The sequence below is a fragment of the Pteropus alecto genome, unplaced genomic scaffold (assembly GCF_000325575.1).
Source record: "Pteropus alecto unplaced genomic scaffold, ASM32557v1 scaffold146, whole genome shotgun sequence".
Lineage (NCBI taxonomy): Eukaryota > Metazoa > Chordata > Mammalia > Chiroptera > Pteropodidae > Pteropus > Pteropus alecto.
In genome coordinates, this window is record NW_006442107.1 from 3,245,759 (window position 1) to 3,265,986 (window position 20,228).

At 39.8% G+C, this 20,228-nt stretch overlaps 1 protein-coding gene and 1 long non-coding RNA gene across 5 annotated transcripts in view; one reads left to right on the top strand and one right to left on the bottom strand.

Moving 5' to 3' along the window:
* SKA1 (spindle and kinetochore associated complex subunit 1) overlaps positions 1-6,880 on the bottom strand; it is a 13,357-nt gene extending 6,477 nt beyond the window's left edge. Inside the window, exons 1-4 of the mRNA XM_025038544.1 lie at positions 6,698-6,880; positions 5,998-6,096; positions 3,044-3,168; positions 1,728-1,825 (exon numbers count right to left, since the gene is read on the bottom strand). Coding sequence (XP_024894312.1) covers positions 1,728-1,825; positions 3,044-3,168; positions 5,998-6,085 — 311 coding nt within the window. The 5' untranslated portion in view covers positions 6,086-6,096; positions 6,698-6,880. The remainder of the gene's footprint in view (positions 1-1,727; positions 1,826-3,043; positions 3,169-5,997; positions 6,097-6,697) is intronic.
* Positions 6,881-6,907: 27 nt separating this feature from the next.
* LOC112469261 lies at positions 6,908-19,201 on the top strand. Of its 4 annotated transcripts, none has more exons than XR_003042588.1 (4): positions 6,908-7,128; positions 12,865-12,923; positions 13,842-14,145; positions 17,239-19,201. It is a non-coding gene; the product is annotated as an uncharacterized LOC112469261 (long non-coding RNA). The 4 variants fall into 4 exon arrangements; XR_003042590.1 differs by having other exon boundaries at positions 13,848-14,145; XR_003042591.1 differs by lacking the exon at positions 12,865-12,923 and having other exon boundaries at positions 6,910-7,128.
* Positions 19,202-20,228: the final 1,027 nt, after the last annotated feature.

Genomic DNA, 20,228 nt, shown 5'->3' on the forward strand with positions numbered 1-20,228 from the left:
AGGGAAATTCAGGCAACCTGGCCATACCGGGGACTCTACTGAGCTTAACCTCTAGAGACCTTCAACTGTTGGCAGTAACATGACTCGTTGCCTACACAGCAAGGCTCATGGCTTCCTTTCAGTTTTTAAAATTTAAACAATGTTTTGTTTATAGAAACACATAGGCAAGTGTGATTATCATAAATGGCAGGATGATTATCTCTTTAACAGAGGGAGGGTCTACAACAGACTGTTATAAGGTAGAGGTAATGTCCCATTTCTTAATCTGACTGGTAGATACACTGTTTTATTATTCTTTAATCTGTACAAATAAAACTTTAATCACTTTTCTGTATATATCATACATTTTAAAAATTAAAAAAAAATTAAATTAGCCATGGAATCTTTTTACATACTCGAAGTCCCCTTTTAGAAATATAATTTTAGTGGCAAAGGACTGGGGAGATGAGGGTGAAGAAATACTGGAAATACAAAACATAGGAGCTCCTAAATCATAAAGACAAAAGATGATGAATGCTCTCATTGAGTCAGGCAATGAGAATGAAAGGGAGGACAGGGATAGAAAAAACTCCACAAAGGCAAAACGAACAGCTGAGGGCTATGAGAGAATGAGACAGGCTGACGATGCTAACTTCCTGTCTGGGTGATGGGAGGATGAGAGCAACAGGCATGGATGGGTGGGTAACAAGGAACCAGTGAGTTCGGTCTTAGACATGCAAAGTTGGAGGAGCAAACAGTTCATCCATCAGATTCCCAGCAAGCAATTCAAACAGCAGAACCAGACATCATGTCAAGGCTGAAGTTGGACATTTTAGAGCATTAACAATGGTATAAGACTGAATAAAACAGAGCTTTAGGAGATAACTTGTAATTTAAAGGAGATCTGAGAAAAAGGAGGCAGCCAAGTCAGAGATGTGAGATGACAACTAAGAAACCACAGCAGTGGTGCCGGTAACAGAATTTCAAAAGCAAAATGGACAACAAAATAAAATCTAAAAAGAATTAGAGCTGAAGAGGGATTTTTGACCTCTCCGTGACTTTCAAGCACTCAGTTTCATATGCATGGTAGTAATAACAGCCAAAAGCCAATATATGTTTGTGCCTCCTCTGGGAAGAGGAGGCACAAACATATATTGGCTGTGAACAAACAGAGACAGAACAGTAGTTTGAGGGGGAAAGCAGAGCTAGGGCTTTTTTGTTCCTTTGGCTGTTTTTAAGATCAGAAGCTCATTAAGCTTATTTTTACCCTAAGGCAGTGGTTCTCAAGGGTCAGGAGAGATTTTGCCCCCCAGAGGACATACGGTAACGTCTAGAGAGTTTTCACTGTCAAACTGGGTGGTGGTTGCGAGGTAAAGGGCGGGGTGCAAGGTGCTACTGATATCTAGTTGGTAGAGTAGATGATATCTACTTTCACAAGAAAGAATTATCTGGCCTAAAATGTCAACGGAGCGGAGGTTGACAAGTTCTGCTCTAAGGGAAAGAAATGAGAAAAAGTGGAAAAAGAGAGTCTAGAGAAGACTCACCCTTAGAAAAGAGGGGGTACATTTTCCTCAGAGACAGAAGGATAAGAAAACTTATAAAGACAGGGAGAAATATTTCTAGTGTGACAAAAAACTGGGTAAGTCGCTAACAAAATTGCAAGTACATGAAAAAGCAAAATAATTTGAGGTATTTGTTTTAATAGTTTTATAAATCCAGATAGCAAGAATAATTATAAACATACTTACAAGGTCTGGGTTACTGTTACTTGAGGCAAATGGGGAGGAATGTTTTCTTTGAGATGCTCCACATCTTTATAATCTTCTTCAAGAGATTTATAGAGTTCCTAAAATTTAAAAAATGCTCACAGATAAGCATCTGTCCTGCCTGTTTTAAGGTGTTATAAAGAGCATGAAAGACAGTGAGTCACAATCACAACCATCGGTGTTCAGACGCAGAAGGGGTGAAAAGGCTCGGAATGCAGCAATGTTAAAAAGAGCCCTTTGGTTTCCAGAGCTGTTTTGGGATGGTGGTATAATATTTTTCTCTACCGGATTTTTTTCAGAGAACAATTGTTATAATCACATTACAACAGGCAGGGTCGACATTAAGTCTCTCTAAAATACTTTAACCTTGGGGAGCAACTAAAAAACATATGAAAGATTTATGTTTTGCCATCCTGGTAAATGGCTTTCATTGACTTAGCAAAGGGTCCTCCAGTGTCATCTGTATAGCAGCACCAGGGTGACAATGCATGCCTGGGATTCATGTATGAGATGCTGCTTAGAATAACTTTCACTGCTGATATGCATATATTCCAGCTTAATGAAAATTTCTACTTGATCAAAATCGCCTTTTTTGTTGTTGTTGTTATTATTTAACTTTCACGAAAACTTGAGGCTATGAATTCATGCCAATAGGAAAAATACTCTGTACCTTTGGATTCCTGTCATCTGATTCTCAGTCATAATGTAAATAAAAATTCCCAATAGACTTCAATTCGGTGTTGAACCTTCTCTGGGCCCACATGTAACCCTGGGCATTCTTGAGCAGGTTAGAACTGAAACCAATACTGGTCTCTGTTCTGAGTTTACATGACATCTTTCTTTTAAAGAGCTGAATGATATTCATAGATACTGATTTCATTTCAGCTAACAGTATAGGCATAATCATGTATATTTCTATAGGTGAAAAATCTTTACAGATCTTAAGGATTCTAAGATTGAAAGGGACTGTAAAGTCCACCTTGCTCAATCCCACTGAACAAGTCAATGGCTCTAAGAGCATAAGGTAATCGTGGTACAGACCAAGCATTTTATTAGCTAAGTCAATTAGAAGGCTTATTTAGTACATGTGAATGAGGTTCAAGTTTCTCTTGAGAATCTTTAAATTACATTTTATACAAATTTGGAAATGCAGAATAGAAGGAACCTAAGAAATAATTCAGCATGACCCATTATTTTCCAAATGAAGACCCTCAGATCCTAAGAAGTAAAAAATGGCTTTCTTGCAGCATTTGCATTTATTGCCTTTTTATGTTGTTTCTTCACTAGAAAAACATTACCTTCAGTGAATGGTTAGTTTGTTCTTGATACTGAATTTCCAATTCCAATTTATTTAGAAGTTCATTTACTACTATGATCTCATCTCCTATTTTATTTAATATAGTCTTCAAGGCAGGTTCTTGACCTGATAATAAACAAAGATAAAATGGAAAATAAACTATATAGAAAAGCAATAACATATATGTACCCAACCGAACTCTTTGGAGCAGAGCTTTACCTTAGAGAGACACTTGGTGGTGGAGGAAGATCTATTGTTTCAGGCCCTAGGACCTGCCTCCACGGATAATATTAAAATCTCATTTCTAAGTACTAGTATGGAAGAGAAGGGAGAGGTAAGTATAAGGTACTCCCTGAGTCTTTTGTTTCTGGCAAATTTCTCCATTATAAAACACCTAGAAATGCTACAGAAAATACTCTTCTACATGCATAGCAGAGCTTTCAGGACAATAAGGTAAATTCCCAAGGGATCTAACTTGATGAGAGAACCACAGACCAGGTGGTATGTGTAAGTTGATGTCAGCAGCCCTAAGCTGGGAGATTCAGAGGGAAACTGGACAGAGGTTGTTAGTCTCAGTGACCTAATATATTTGGTTTTAATGGGAATCGGAGCTAAGGTTTTGGGACTTCAAAGCACAGGGTGTTGGAAGTGAGAATCCCAAATGAAGCCAGGACCTCTCTGTATGGGATGTATCTTCAGTGCAAGTATAAACCTAAAAATTCTAAACACTAGCCAGGGAGATATAAGACTATGTTTTGGACTATCTCTCAGGTATGTGCAGGAGGTGGGGTGAGTGCCACTTCAGAATTTGTAATAGAGATTTGGGATTCATATTTACACTATCCACATTACTAACAATCCCTAAGCTGAGAAAGTAACATAAAAAGTCACAGGCTGGTGATAACCTTGGGATGTCTGACAGAAACAAACACCAGAGATGATAAAGTAGCACGCTCTCACATTCCCAACCCCACCTCCTAGCACCTCTCTCTAGCTTCATAAATTTGAGGATGGGAAAACCAGCATCTCTTCCTCTCTAAAAATAAAAGAAGTAATTTAGAAAAAAATTTTAAGGGCAGCTTAAAAGCACAAAAGAAAAACTATCCTCATAATCAAATCTTTCCATCTTTACTTCTAGCAACCAAACAGTGAAATACGCGAAAATAAAAGCAATTTCGCCACATCTGTAAATTATGGAGGCAGTAAAGTGAAATGGCTAGAAGCTTTGGGCCTGAAGTCAAGAGACATCAGTACCTACCTCAAAATTACTGCAACAGTAAGTAAAAAATTACATATAAGATGGGTTTAGTGCTGTGTCTGGAACCTAGTAAAACATTCAGCAAAAGCTAACTACTGTTCCACATCAGCACAAGAAGCAGCATATTATTCCATCTACTAGAGCAATGCTAATTATATTTGACACTAGGTTCATAACAAGTAAAACAAATTAGTAAGTAAATGAGAGTACTGATGTCTCTACTGAGATTAATTTCAGGGGTTAAATAACTAGTTGGATACACTGGTATTTCATATAACTTTTAGTCACCTAAATTTTAGGGCCTTTTTTTACTGATTTGCAAATTCACTACTTTTGATAGCAGTGATCTAGTCAATTACAGCAGCCAGAGTGGTAAACAAACTACTGGGCTTTATTAAATAGGCTGTGAACCAAACACAAATTATTCTCCCCACATGCAAATGACAGTTACCCAGTATGCTGTAATGTAATAGGTCAGACTGCTTTGGCCAGGCCTCAGGCTTTGGAGGGGTCAGCTGAATTCGAGCTTTGATAGTTTTATAAGTCTCCAAGTTATATCTTTTTATCCAACAGTCATCATGCCCTCAGAAAGAGAATCTTTTTAGAATTAGTCTAAACAAGACTAATTATTAAAAATCTAAATATCTTTTTAAAATTTCTCAATAGAAGTGGTATAGAAGTAGAAAGAGTACTAGACTGGGAATCAGGACACAGAAATTGTAGTCCCAACTGACTACTCCCAAGCTGGAGACCTGGCAAGTTGCCTGACTTCAAAGTCTTCATGTGTGAGATGAGGGGGCTGGAGGAAAAGAACCTACGGTTCCTTTGGTTTTAACTTTCTACAAAGTATGTTAACCACAAACTATAAAATGGATAAGGCTCCTTCATTAGAGGCTCCCAACAAGAGATGGAAAATATCCAAGTGCCTTGGAGGACATGTATAATTCAAAGAGGCATGCCAACCTTATAATTCCATATCAGAATTTAAAAAAAATTATCAATTCATAATACAAACTACAGTAAAAGTTCAACACAATCTTCTCAGCAGATGGAGTGCTGGCTAGCAATAAATCTTTAGCTCTCTTACGTAGGGCTGGGGAGCATATCATTTTTGTAAACAACATTTTCTCAGATTTGGCAAGCATCCTTTATTTCTTTGCTCTTTCATTGCATCATCCTCTTTCAGCCCCTAAAAATTTTGGAAGATAATTACAACATGCAAGTTTCTGGCTGTTTAAAAAATGGGTTTCATTTTCAATTAGTTGTTTCCTGGTGATATATAGTGATAAGCATCCTCTAAAGCAGGCTATCAGTTGGGTTATGGGCTACTTCTACTACCCTGGGCCTTTTCCACTTTTGTTTTTATCCCTTACCTTTTAGTATCTCTCCATTTAGGTCTAGAACCACAAATGCCACATAACCTTCAAATCTTACTATTGTGCCTTATGTGTCTCAGAAAAATGTAAGTAAATAAATCTAATAACTATCCAGTTTACTGTTCAATGTAACTTACATTTTAGTATCTTCTGCAATATTCAAAACACCGATGCTGGAGTGCTTTAAAAATCACTATTTGAAACTTAAAATTACTTTTCTAAGATATATTCACTTAACTAGGCATAAGATATCCTTCAAGGTGGAGCAATAATCAAAATGCATTATATAGACACAAAATTACTGGAATTTGTTCTACTTACCACAATTCCTTAATGACAGAGTTTTCTTAATATTGCCAATCTTCTCATTAATATGAGAGCATATCTGTTCCAGATCTGAAGAGGCCATCTTTTAAGGCTCTGAAGAAAAAATATAAACACATTTATCAGAAAAGAAAAGCCAGACAAGTTTCTGTTCGCTTTCAAAATCCAAGAATGGTTAATATCCAGTAAATCACATCCTCTTGAAAAGAAAGCACAAAATTCAAGAGCAATTTCTTTCAATTCCAAAAAATTTAGTTTCTAACCAAAGTCCAGTTTTACAGCCTTCTGTAGTCAATGCATCCCAAACCAGAGTACAGGGAATAAGCCTACGTAATTTAAGAATTTAGCAGCACTAATACAGTATTTATATATGTAGACAACATTGGTATGTTCTTTAAAAACACAAAATACACACGAATTCTAAGGAAAAACACAATACGTGAAAATAAACAGGTCCAAGTAAGCATCTCCCCTATGCTGTGGGGGACTAGGGCCTTTCCTATTTGGGGTTAGTAAGGAGGCAGACGGAAAGGAAGGAAAGCAACCAGTTACTGAGCACACCGAGAGGAGGTGAGAACGCCTAAAGCACCCACTCCAGCTACCCCGGAGAGCGGAGGAACGTCAAGCCCTGCTCCTGCGCCCCTCTTGGCGCAACCCCACACTCCCCCATCCCGCCCAAGGAAGGCCTTCCGCCTGCCTTCGAGAGCACGATCTCCAACACCAGTCTCCAACCTTGCGCGGGTCCGTGAGCTAAGGGCCCACTCCTGCCGGAGTCGCGAGCCACGCAAACCTTGGTCTCAGCCGAAGCCTAGGATCGCGAGACGCGACTCAGCGAGCAAAATTCAAACTGCCCGCCGGGATCTGGCGCCGCGCAGGCGCACAGCGGCGTTCTCGGAGCGCCCGCTGAGACTGCAAGCGTATTTTGCGTCATCCAAGACCACGGGGGGTTGGGGGTTAGGGGTGGGGCTGGGGAAGGGAAAAGGCGGACTTGGTCGGCTTTGCGGCCAAAGGCTACCTGGACTCGTGCTCCTCCTACGCAGTACCGTCAAGGTTGATCTTAGTCGCTTATCCTGGCGGTTGCCCAGCCAGGAGCCAAGCGCTCCGGAGATCAAATGGCGAGCTGAAACGGTAAGTCTCCAAATTAGAATCACCAGGGGCCACTTTTACAAATTCTAATGCCTAGGCCTAACCCCAAATCAATGAAATTAGGCACTCCGGAAGTGGAGCTCAAGCCTTAATATTTTTTAAAACACTCTAGATAATTCCAAAAAGCAGCCGCGTTTGTGAGCTTAAGAAAAGAAACAAACAAAAACCCCTCTTTTACAGCCTCTGTAAGGACAAATGCAAAGTTACAATAAGAAAAAGTTCTCTCTGTTGAACAAAAGGGAAATGCATTCCAGAGCAGGTGTGGCAGCTCCACAGTCATCAAGTATCCAGGTTCCTTTTATCTTTTGGCGACACCTTTCAAAGCATCACACATTCTGGCCTTCAGGTTGCTTGTGATGCAAGATGACCCTGCCAGTTCCTTCCCCAGGTGTTGTCACAGGCGGCAGAAAGAGGAAGAGACAAGGGTAACAGGCTCACCTACCAGCTGAGCCAGTATCTTGAAAGAGTTTTCTTGTAAACCACACCCAGTGGCTTCTGTCTGCTTTTCACTGGTCACTCACATCTACAAGGGAGACTGGAAAAAAAATCATTAAAAGTTAATCTGGACAGGTCTATTGCATCCCCAACAATATAGGGGTTCAGTTTGTAATAGAAAATGAGAGCATAGATTCTGGGTAGGCAATAGCAGCCTTGGCCATTTCTACTTCTTTTAAAAATCTTTTATTATGGAAATCAAAGTTAAAAAGAATGATATAATAAACCCCATGCCCAACCCATTACCTACTTTCAACCATTACTAAATTAACTGCAACTCTTTTCATGTGTACCTCTTCTCCTCCCATTCCTGCCTACTGGAATATTGTTTAATCTTTGTAATAAGTTTATGAATACTTATGATCATGATCTGCACTTTACAGATGAGAAAACTGAGACATAATTAACTTGCCCAAGTCAATAAATCACAAGTCATCTCAGAGCCTATCTTCTACCATGATGCTCTTTCTCTCAAGGCACGGGGTCATTTGCTCCCATGTTTTATGTTAAACAATTTCCATTATTGTTTAATTCCCTCATGTCATTTATATCACCACATGAACAATTCTAGTTTACTTATGAACTCCCAAGTTTTTGACACGCAACTGACTTTGACAGAAAGACTTTGCTACTCTAAGGATCGTGATGAAATCTCATGCTTTCCCACCCTGTCCTGCCCTGGATGAGAGTGAGTCATCCTTTTGTCTAGCGTCTCATGCTACTAGTCACTTAGTAGCTTTCTCCATTATGGAATCAACTTGCTATATCACAATACTTATGTTCAAGCAACCCTTATTTTACTTAATAATAGCCCCAAAGCTCAGGATAGTGATGCTGGCAATTCGGGTATGCCGAAGAGAAGCTGTAAAGTACTTCTTTTAAGTAAAAAGGTGACAGTTCTTGAGTTTATAAGGAAAGAAAAAAATTGTGTGTCAATGTTGCTAAGAACAAATCTGCGAAATTGTGAAGGAAAAAGAAAGTTGTGCTAGTTTTGCTGTCACACCTCAAACTGCAAAAGTTACAGCCACAGTGTGTCACAAGTGCTTACTTAAGATGGAAAAAGCATTAAATTTGTGAGTGGAAGACATAAACAGAAAATGGTTTTCAATTGACATAACTTATTACAGTACATTATTATAATTATTCTATTTAGTTATTGTTAATCTCTTACTGTGCCTAATTTATAAATTAAATTTTATTGTATGTATAGGAAAAAACATAGTATAGATAGGATTTGGTACTATCTATAGTTTCAGGCATCCATGGAGGGTCTTGGAACAGATCCCCTACAGATAAGGGGGACTGCTGTACCAGTAATCACTTTAAATGTCAATGGATCTGTTTACACCAATTAAAATACAGAGATTGTCAGAGTGAATTTAAAAAGAACATAAGGCTCAACTATGTGTTGCCTATAAGAAAACCACTTGAAATATAAAGAGTCCAATAGATTAAAAGTAAAGGGATTGAGAAAGATAAAATTGATAATACTAATCAAAATAAAGCTTAAGTGGCTATATTAATTTGGACCAAGTAGACTTTGGAACCAGGAATATCAGGGATGAACAGAGACACTACATAATAGTAGAGGGGTCATTCTCTGAGAAGCCATAGAATCCTAAATGTGTGCACCTAATAACAGAGCATCAAAATATATGAGACAAAAACCGACAGAAATGGAAGAAAAATAGGCAAATCCAATATTATAGTTGGAGACTCCAACCAAATCAAAGTTTTACCTAGAACACTATATTTGTTGTCTTCAAACTTGATAATCAGATTTTTTCCTTGTTGAAATACTGGTTGGAAGGCTCCCTTGCCACGTGGCCGCTAGATGGCAGGGCAGCACCTTGCTTGAGAACATCTGCAAAACAAATGCAAACCCAGATACGTGGCCGGAGAGAGGAAGTCCATCTGCTTTAAAAGTTTATGAAGCTAGACTTCACTACCTTTTTTCTTAGCAGTCACTTTATTTATTATTATTATTATTATAAAAGGAGAACACTTTTAATTGAAAAGTTGAACACAAAAAAGTCTAAAGAATAAAATGGAAATCCCTATTAGTTCTCCCTATCAGAAATAAACACAGGATCCAGGTCCTGATCCTGAGGATAAAATGGCTAAGTGTGGACCATTCCCAGCATTCTTTGTAAACACCCCCTGCCCAGGGTTTTCTCCTCTCTCACTATAAGTTTCACCCAAACCTAACCTTAATCTCAACTCGACCCAACCCTAACCCCAATCCACAGTCCCCCCTTTTAAAATGTGTAATGGCTGTTTTTTGTTAGCACTGTGAAACGATAAGTTCACCACTCACAGTGTTCATCATGAATACCAAATCTTGGGACAACTACAGCAGCGGGTACCCATCTATGTTAAATTGATAAGCTCTGTCATCTTAAAACAGATAAAAAGTGACATCTGAAGAGAGGTAACAAAGAAATTAGACTTTGGTTAAAAAAACAAAACATGTCACCTTTGGTGATCATACATAGGTTTACTTATTTAGGGGATTAAATGTAAATTTATATATTTTTTCAATTAAAATACAGTAAAATAGACTTTTTATAGGTTTAACAAATATATTGATTTGTGTAAATGCCACCACAGTCAGGATCCAGAAGAGTTCCATCACCCCGAAATAACTCCTTTGTCTGTTTATCATCACACCCTAATGGCTAACAGTGTTGAGCATCTTTTCTTGAACTTATTGGTGAAATGTATGTTCAAATCTATTGCCTATTTTTGAAATTAGTTGTCTAGTTTTCTTACTGTTGAGTTTTGAGAGTTCTGTATATAGTATACTAGAACTATTTTTTGTATATGCGTTTTTCAAATCTGTTCTCCCAACCTTTATCTTGTCTTTTCATTCTCTGAACAGAGTCATGCATAGAGCAAAAGTTTTGAATTTTGATGAAGTCTAACTTGTCTATTTTTTCTTTAATGTAGCATACTTCTGATGTGATGTCTAAAACTCTTCGCTTAACTCCAGCACGTGAAGATTTCCTGTTTCTCCTATGTTTCCTTCTAAAAGTTTTATAACTTCATGTTTTACATTTAGATGTATGGTCCATTTTCAGTAAATTTTTGTATAAGGTGTGGGGTTTGGGTTGAGGTTCATTTTTGTTTTTTGCATGTGGATGTTCAACTGTTCCAACATAATTTGTTGAAAAATACTGTTCTTTCTCCATCAAATTGCCTTTGTATCTGTGCAAAAAATCAATTGGACATATTTGAGTGAGTCTGTTTCTGGACTTTATATTGATGTATATGTCTATTCCTTCACTAATACCGTACTGTCTCAATTACTGTAGTTTTATGTCTTAAAATAAAAGCATGTGAATCCACCAAATTTCTTCTTTTAAAATTAATTTTGGCTATACTAGTTCCTTTGTTTCTGTAAGAATTTAAAAATCGACTTGTGTATAAGTACACCAGAAATCTTGCTGTATTCACTAGAATTGTGTTAAATCAGTAGCTCAACATGGGGATGATTGACATCTTAAATATACTGAGTCATCCAATCCATGTATCTGACATGTCTCTCCATTTAATTAGCTCTTTTTTGATTTTTCTCATTAGTATTTTGTAGATTTAAATACACAGATACAGCACATTTTATATTTATACCTACGTATCTCATTATTTTGGAGTTATTTTCAATGGTATTATTTAAAATTTTTTGGTTTCAATTCGATATGATGTCTATACAGACATGATTAATTTTGTGTGTTGGTCCTCTATCCGATGACATTACTAAACTGCTTATATTGCTTATATATTCTAGGAGCTTTTTTTAATTTTAAGATTCCTTCGGATTTTTCCATGTAGAAAATTGTGTTGTTATAGGGGAAGTTTTATTTCTTTCCAATTGGTATGCCTTTTACTTATTTTTTTTAGGTGGAGTGGGGGAGATCTCATTCTACTAAGACATAAGTATTATTTTGACAAAGAATGGTGAGAGCAGATGTCAATCAAGTGACACCTGTTGCCTAGGAGCAACAATCCCAGGATGTCAACTGACCACATGGTTTACAGATGTTGGGATAGCCAAGAAAGACATGACTCATGTAGGCACTGGATGGAACAATGCTTTACTCACGCAGAGAAGAGACAGCAAGATCAGCTTCAGTAATGAGTGTCTGTCCCCCATGGTCAGCAGGGCTTGCCCCGCAGCCAACACAAGGAGATGGTCTGCACGCACCCATCTTGTGCTGCAGGCCAAAGAACCTATTACCTCCCCCCCAGGAACAGATATAGCACTGGCATTGGCCAGGTGCCATATGACACACACAGGACAAAGAAGTACACATTAAGCCGGGAACAGGAAAAGATATTCCCAAACAAAGAGATATACGCAGCACGGGCTGTACGTGCTCTTTATCTCTCTGCAAGGAAATGTTCCAGGCCCAAAGGGCAAGAAGCCGCACATGACTGCCTTTCCCAACAGCAACATCCTTGTATTATTCACAATCTTAAGAAGAAATCATTTAGTCTTTCACTATTTAAGTGTGATGTTAGCTATATATTTTTTATAGTTGATTTTATCAGTTTAAAAAATTGATCTTGTACCTTGCACCTTGCACCTTGCAACTCTACTGAATTTTATTGCTTTAGTAGTTTTTTTTTTCTTCTTTTGGGATTTTCTATATATAGGATCATGTTATCTAAGAATAGAGATAGTTTTACTTCTTCATTTCCAATTTGGATGCCTTTTTATTTCTTTTTTTTTTTTTTTGCCTGATTGCTCTGGCTAGAACTTCTGGTAGACTGTTGAATAGTAGTGATGAGAGTGGCCAATCTTGTCTTGTTCCTGATCATAAGGGGAAAGCTTTCGGTCTTTCACTATTTAGTATAATGTTAGCTGCGAGTTTTTCATTAATGCCTTTATCATGCTGATAAAGTTCCCTTTTATTCTTCGTTTTCTGGTGGTTTTTACCATGACAGTGTGTTAGATCTTGGCAAGTGTTTTTCTTCATTATCTGAGATGATCATTTTTTTCCTTCATTCTGTTATTGTAGTATATTGCATTGGTTGATTTTCTTTGGTTGAACCACCCTTGCATTCCTAGAATAAATCTCTCTTGGTCATTGTATATAATGTTTTTTAATATGCTGTTTGATTCAGTTTGCTAGTATTTCGTTGAGGTTATTTTGCATCTGTTTTTATAAGGGATATTGGTGTGTAGTTTTCTTGTGATGTCTTTATCTACTTTGGCCTCAGGTCACCTGCAGGAGGGGCCTGGTGATACAGACTCCCTGCTTCAGTCTGCTGCCCAGGAGGTGGGTTTTCTCAGTTTCCTGCTCCTGGTTATTTCACCCTCTCCTGAGGCCCATGATACCATTCCTGGCTTCCCTGAGGTCAACCCCGTTCCCCGCTGAGGACGATCCTCTTTCCACAAGTCCCCAGACATGAACTGACTAAGCCCCTTTCGAGGCGGAATGGAAGCAGCTTGTCTGCAGGCTCTTTCTTCTGCACCCAGATTTCCTGGTATGGGTGATGGGCAGCTGGTAGCCAGCTGCAGATCCTGGCCAGGAAGGTGTTGTATTCCCCACCAGGACCCCAGGTCTTCCCTGAGAACCCTGGTTGCGGGGGTAGTGCCTGTAGGGGTCTCTCTGGAACAGTACCTGGCTCAGGGACAGCCAGGTCTTCTGAGCCAAAGCCCTTTCTGCTACAAGTGCATGCTGACCACCTGGGGAATGTGGGATTTCCATTATGGAAATCTGTCCTCCAAGAAGCAGGTTCAGAGGTTGGACACATCTCCATGGGACCGAGGAACCCCATGTGAGACCTGACTTTTGGGGGCTCCTTTGCTGGATGCCGAGCTCTTGGAGTGCCTAGGGTTTCTGGTTGGGGTCCCTTCCACCGGTGCCAGAGTGGAGGCACCAACCAGTAGTGGTGTGGACCTGGCTGGGGATAGGGCTGAGGCTACTGTGAGACCTGGAATGAGTGGTGGCCACCACCCTGACCCCGGTTCTCTCCTCCCTGCTCCGAGAGGGGCACTCCTGCCCGCTCACCCCCAGTTTAAGCTGGTACATTAAATAGCAAAATAACAAAAGCATCCTTGGGGGGCTATGAGGGCCCTAACTGCATTGTTTTTAAACTAGATGTGATCTACTGAGGGCTTAACAGTTTCTATAGTGTATAAACTATAGGTTATAAAGGGATTGTAATTAGACCCTCGACTTTTCTTTTTTGAGTTAAAGAAGCTCTTACTCTGCCTCTCATGCTAAAGTGGAGGGATGAGTGAAAACAAGGTGAAGACCGTGCAGACTCAGGTCCTCGCCAGGAAAAAGTCGCCAGTTCCTGTGTCCTTGGTTCCTATGGTGACAGTGCTGCTTCTAGACTCACAGGATACACACACCATGGCAACCAGATCATTGTGTGCCAGAGTGGGTCCCTGGGCTCTGCAGGTCGCTTCAATCATGGGATTCCCCACTTCAGAGTGGACGTGGGCAGCGGACAGCGGGAGACAACATGACCACTCCCTACCTGGTAATCGTGGTAAGTGCAGGTGGGCAGTGCGTTTCTGGGACCCTCTGCAGGCCTACCCCTCAGCTATGTCTAATCTACCTGGACCTGCACCCTACCTAAGAAAAGAGCATGCTCTGGAGTGTTGTGTTGAGATTTGAAAGATGAGAAAATATAAGCAATAGAATCTTTGCCTCTTGCTCCTCCACACACCACAAAATCTCCATACACTACTTTATATTTATGATGATCTATATTTAGATCTATCTTTAAATAAGTATAACCTGGGATCTTAAAGGTCTTTATGGCTAAGGATCCCATTGAAAATCACCTTAATATGGGGAGCAGGTATCATCAAAAGTTACTGCGCTGGGTGGCAGGAGATCTGAGTCCTGAGCTGGCCATTATGCACCTATGTGCACAGCTCATTAGGAGACAGAGCAGTGAATACAAAGGGCCCTGGAAGGTTTACCATTCAAGAAACACAGGATTCCTGCTTTAATGGAACTCATAATCTAACTGGGGAAACAGTTTCCCTGTGCATAAAATTATTATATATAATGAAGAAGGTAATGATGTGCTATGTTGTTCATAATGGAAGATTTTAGAAGAGAGAGAAGGAATAATTAAGAGGAAATGAATAGCCAACACAGAATAGTAGGAAACAGTTTTGTGATGCTTCATTTTACATGTAGCGAACCTCTTCTCTAGGTCCAAAGACCTTTAAAAAATCCTGGAACTAGAAAGCAGTAGACTGGAGGCTTCTGCAGACTAGGATTCAAGGTGATATTTACAGACTGGTGTTATGGGAGACAACACTGATCTACTCAGAGGCTGGACCGTAGAGCGATTGCCAGGGCTTGTATAGGAGTCAGTAGGAACTGGAAAAACCTATCGCCAAACCAGAGGAGCAGGCCTGTTCAGTACTTCGAGTTTATGGAGGATGTAAGCAGAAAAGAAAGAGAAAGAGTAGAAAGTTGGAGCATCTGCTCCAACTCATGCAAATCCCAGCAGCCTGTGTGTGATAAAAAAGCGTGGATATTAAGAATGGAGGAGCTGGGGTGGGAAAGGTCATGTGATTAAAGCCAACACGAAATAGCCTAAATAAGCCATCTTCATAATTTTAAATGGCTCTGGAAGGGACCTTGCAGTGTCTCTAAACATTTCTTCAGAGAGACAGCAGTTGAAAATATAATGTGATTAAATAAGAAAAGAAGCTGCTATTTGGTGAGGTCTTCCTATGGACACAGCTTATTTAATCCTCAAAACAGTCTTTTTAGGGAGACATTGATTTTGCCCATTTTTACAATGAGAAAACTGAGACTCAAAAGAGATGAACTTTCCCAGCATCAACCATCTAGTAATGGCAGAATCTAGAGTCAAACCCAGGTTATAAAACCTGGGTTTTTAAGCCACTAAATTGTACACTTGAATTCTAGAAACTATAACTTTAGATACTAAAATAGTAATAAAAGCTTTTAGTCACCTTGAAAACACAAGATGGCTATCCAATCCCTTCCTCTCCTAGAAGTCTGTAGCCTCTAAAATTTATATAATTCTCATGTGGCTTAGTCAATTCCCAGTTCTAACTCCCATGAGACCCAGTCCTCTGGTACATACCTTCTACTTGCTCCCCCACCCCAGCATCGCCCTACCTCATTCAACCCAAATCTAGGCACGTGTAAGTGCTCCTTGAGCCCTGAATCTCATACCAACTTCTGATGTTGATTTGCAAACTATAACAATGTAAGTAAATGGATTTAATCCTTAATATGATAGATTCTCGGATTTAAAAATGAACAAACCATAATTCAAGTATACATAGTTTGAGACACACCTAAACCAAATGGGCCCAAATGTATAAAAAGATAAAGGGTGGGCTGCATATAGACAGCATTATCCTTCCAGTCTCACCTCCAGCTTAAATCTAACCCCTCTGAGCCCAAGAGTTGCCATGGACTTTGATTTCAAAGATAATATGGAATATTCAGGCGTGGGCATCTTCAGACTTCCAGGGGCAAACCTAGAAATGCTGAATCCCCCTTTCATCCTCCCACCAACTCGAGTTGCAAGGAAGAGGCAGTCACCCTCCCCTTAAAGATCAGTCTCCCCACTCTGTCCAGGACTTTGCCTTTTAAATTCTGCCCTCTGTTTACTGTGTAATTCTTCTCCCCCAGGATTTTAAAATTCAAACCTTCTTCCAGCTCTGATCAGCCAGTTGATAAGTCATTGAATACAATTAAATATCCCTGACTTTAATCCATTTGCTTTTAGCATTATTTTCATTGACCATTTTTAAGTGTCTGCTTTGGGTTCTCAGTTAAGTCTCTTGGAGAATTTCCTAGCAACAAGACCTGCAGCTGGGAGATTATGTCCCTCAGGGAGAATAGGGTGGCGCAGTACAGCATCCACTATACCTATACTTTCCATTGACAAACTGCCCTCCAGAATGACATGTATGGATTGTCTGGTCTTGCCCAGCTCCTGGTCCTGTCCTTCTACCTGCTGTGCCCCGCAGATGTTCAAAACAGCCTTGGAATTGACAACAACCGTCCTCTTATGAACCATCACACTTAGATTTGTTATTGCTTAGAAAAACAGGGTCAGAATAGAAGTCCAGTGGACAGGAGGGGAACTAGATCAGGAATGGCTTAAGACCCGGTGGTCAGGTGAGCAAGGTGGTTGTGGCAGGACTCAAGACTTCTCTGACAAATGTGCCTTGATGATTCCCTAGCATCTTCAAAGGAAAGCCCAGATTCTTTGGCGTGAAGTCCTAGTCCACCATTGTCCCAGCTCCTGCCAACCTCACCAGCCCGAGCAAGCAGCTCCCCGCGCCCGGCAGTATAACACCACCCTGCTAATACATGCATGCTGTTCTGACACCTCTACCTCTCTGTTCATGATGTTATTCTGTCTGGAATACCCTTCAGCCCATAAACCCTTTTTATTGTCTCTGGATAATTCTAAATCATCTTTCAAAGTTTTGCTCAATAATTCTCTCTGCAGGCAATTTTCCTTGATCCCTTCAGACTGGGTCAAATTTTTCTGAAATTCACATTCCTCTATTATTTAATGGTACTTTTAACATTACTGAAATTTTTTGATTTTTTTTTGTCTCCTCTCCAGCTACGTCGTGAGTTTCTCATGGGAAAGTATGTCGTGTTATTCACAAAAATAGATTTCCTGAGAGTCTCCATCCAAACCGGAGAGTGAGCCGGCAACCGAGACTGGGGGCGTGATCAATGGTGAGGTGAGGACTGCGCACACTCAGCAATTCCACCCCCAATAGGAAGTCGCGAGTCCTGGCGTCTTCGGTTCCCATAGTGACAGAGCCTACCTCCAATCTCTTATTTCTTGGGTATCCCTTGTGAGCGCAAAGCACAAAAATATAAAGTCAGCCGTCAGAGATGGTGAAGTGGGAGGTGAAGGGCCTCACTCTCAAGGGGGTGATCACAGTTAAAATGAGGAGATTGGAAGAGTATGCGAGACCCTGAGATTTCTCCAGCTATCCCCGCCCCCAGGCCTAACCCAGCCAAACCGAACTGCAATGTGGTAAGGGTTCCGGGTGAGAGCGGAGTGTGCTCTGGTATATAGTAAGGGGATTTGACAGATGGGTTCACCACCTACCCTACCTCCAAAAAATGTTCTCCATGAGTCAGCTTTAATGTACACATTGTCTGAAAAATCAGCTTTAGGGGTCTTGAAGGCCCTTCAGTCTCCAAGACACCGAGGAGGGCTGTCCCCTTGCGATAGGGCGTTATGTCCTAGGAGAGACACAGGTTGGGAGGCAGAAGATCTGGGCTCTGAGCTGGCCGATAACCAGCCTGACATATGGAACTAGTATAGCATCTCTTGGAGCATAGTCTGTGATGTAATGAAGCTGTGGGTGTCATCCCTGTACCTTTCAGCACTCTCAGTCTTCTATGACTGCTTTATGTGATCAGTTCAACCCTGAGGGCCACTTGGCTGAACTGACCCTGAAAATTCAAGGAAAGATGGATGGCTGAAAGGATTGTTGTTATGAAGGAGACCAAGGGAAGCCTGCTTGCCACAGAATGTTGAAAGGTTTTGCGTAGTGCTGCAGACTGTTGGTATAAGTACCCAAATCCCTTTGTTTCTGCCTAGCCAGCATAGTTCTCCAAAAACCTCTCCACCTGCACTTATACAATTACAGAGATGTTGATTTAGCCCCTGCAGTGTGTATACACAGTGAAATACCCACGTGGTCACAATTATCCTATGCATTATTGGTGGGAATGTAAAATGATGCAGCTACTTCAGAAAACAGCCTTCTGCTTCACCAAGAAATTAAACAGAATTACCATATGATCCAGTGATTCCATTCCTAGGTATATAACCAAGTGCTGAAACATATGTCTATGCAAAAACTTGTATTCAAATGTTCATATCAGCATTATTCATCATTGCCAAGAAAGTAGAAACAACTCAAATGTCTGTCAATGAATGAATGGATAAATAAAATATAATATATCCAAACAGTGGTTTGGCCTCATAAAAGAATGAAGTATTAATGCCTAGTACCACATCAATGAACCTTGAACTTGTGTTAACAAGCCAGTCACAGCAGACTACATATTGTATGATTCCGTTATTATGAAATGTCCAGTCCAAGAAAATCTACAGAAACAAAAAGTAGATTTGTGATTACCCAGGGCTGGGGAGGTTGAGAGGAAATGAAGAGGGACTGCTAACGGGTACAGAGTTCCTTTTTTGAAGTGATGAAAATGTTCTAAAAATTGATTGTAGTAATCTTTGCACAGTTCCATGAGTATACTAAAAATCAATGAATTGTGAACTTTAAGTGGATGAATTTTATGTTAGAAGAATTATATTTCAATAAAGTTTTTTTTTTAAAGAAAATACAATGAAGTAAATAAAATACATTGCTGTTGAAACTGGTACATACACTTTGGAAAAATTTGGGAGTCTAAAAAAATTAAACATACTCTTACTATATCACCTTGCAGTCCCACTTAAATGTTTACTCAAAAAAATGAAAATTGATATTCCCACAAAAAATTTCAGCAATTATTTATAGCAGCTTTATTCATAACTTCCCAAACCAAAAACAACCTAAGTGCCTTTCAATAGATAGATAAAATATGGTACATCCATACAAAGAACACTACCATAATTAAAAAGAAGGAAATATTGATTCATGCAATAACGAGGATAAATTTCAAAAGCATTAATCCAAGTAAAAGAGGCCTATGTAAAGTGTTCCTTTTATACGACATTTTGGATAAGGCAAAATTATAGGAACAGAAAACGGATCAGGTATTTCCAGGTGCTAAGGATGGGGAGAGAGGTTGAGTACAATGGAGTAACACAAGGGAATTTTGGGGGTTGAGAGAGTTCTGTATCCTGATTGTGATCATTGTTAAGTGACTGTAAACATTTGTTAAAATTTGTGGAACTATACAGTAAAAGGGATGAATTTTCTTGTATACAAATTATAATAAATGAACTAAAAAATACATTTAGTTCTGACTATGGGAAAGTGCTCCCATCCTTGTAAATGAAGGGCAGCAGTTTAGAGACACAACAAGGATTTTCAGCATTATGTTTAACGTGAGTTCAGCTCATATAATGATATGTAGGGAGGGCTGGTGAAGAGTTAGTAAAATGAAATGTGAGTTGTGGTCAAGTTAGGCAGGGTTTATCTGCTATCTTGGTTAGTAGAGGAGAGCCTGGGACATCTGTGGGACCAAGACATGGAGGCATGGGTGCAGCAACCAGAGAGATGGGGCTATCACTGCGTAGATGAGGAAGCTGACATTTTCAGAAAATACTAAGAGAGAATGAGCCTAAAGGATATAATCTAATCACGAGAACAACTGATATGTTTTAAAAATCCAAGTTAGGAGGTACAGAATAGATTACTGGGGTCCTTTATTCCTACCCAAGACAAGTAGAAAAAGACAAGTTCCATATCTAAAGCCAATTAGCAAAGTGCCTATTGGATCTCAGAATGTGGTCAGTGACCACATTTAGCTGTTAGTAACATGCTCACCAGCGGCTGTTTTGCTCAGCAACTGGGTAAAGCGCTTCATGTCCGCCGTTCTTATTTGTGTTGTTTTACACAATCCGAAAGT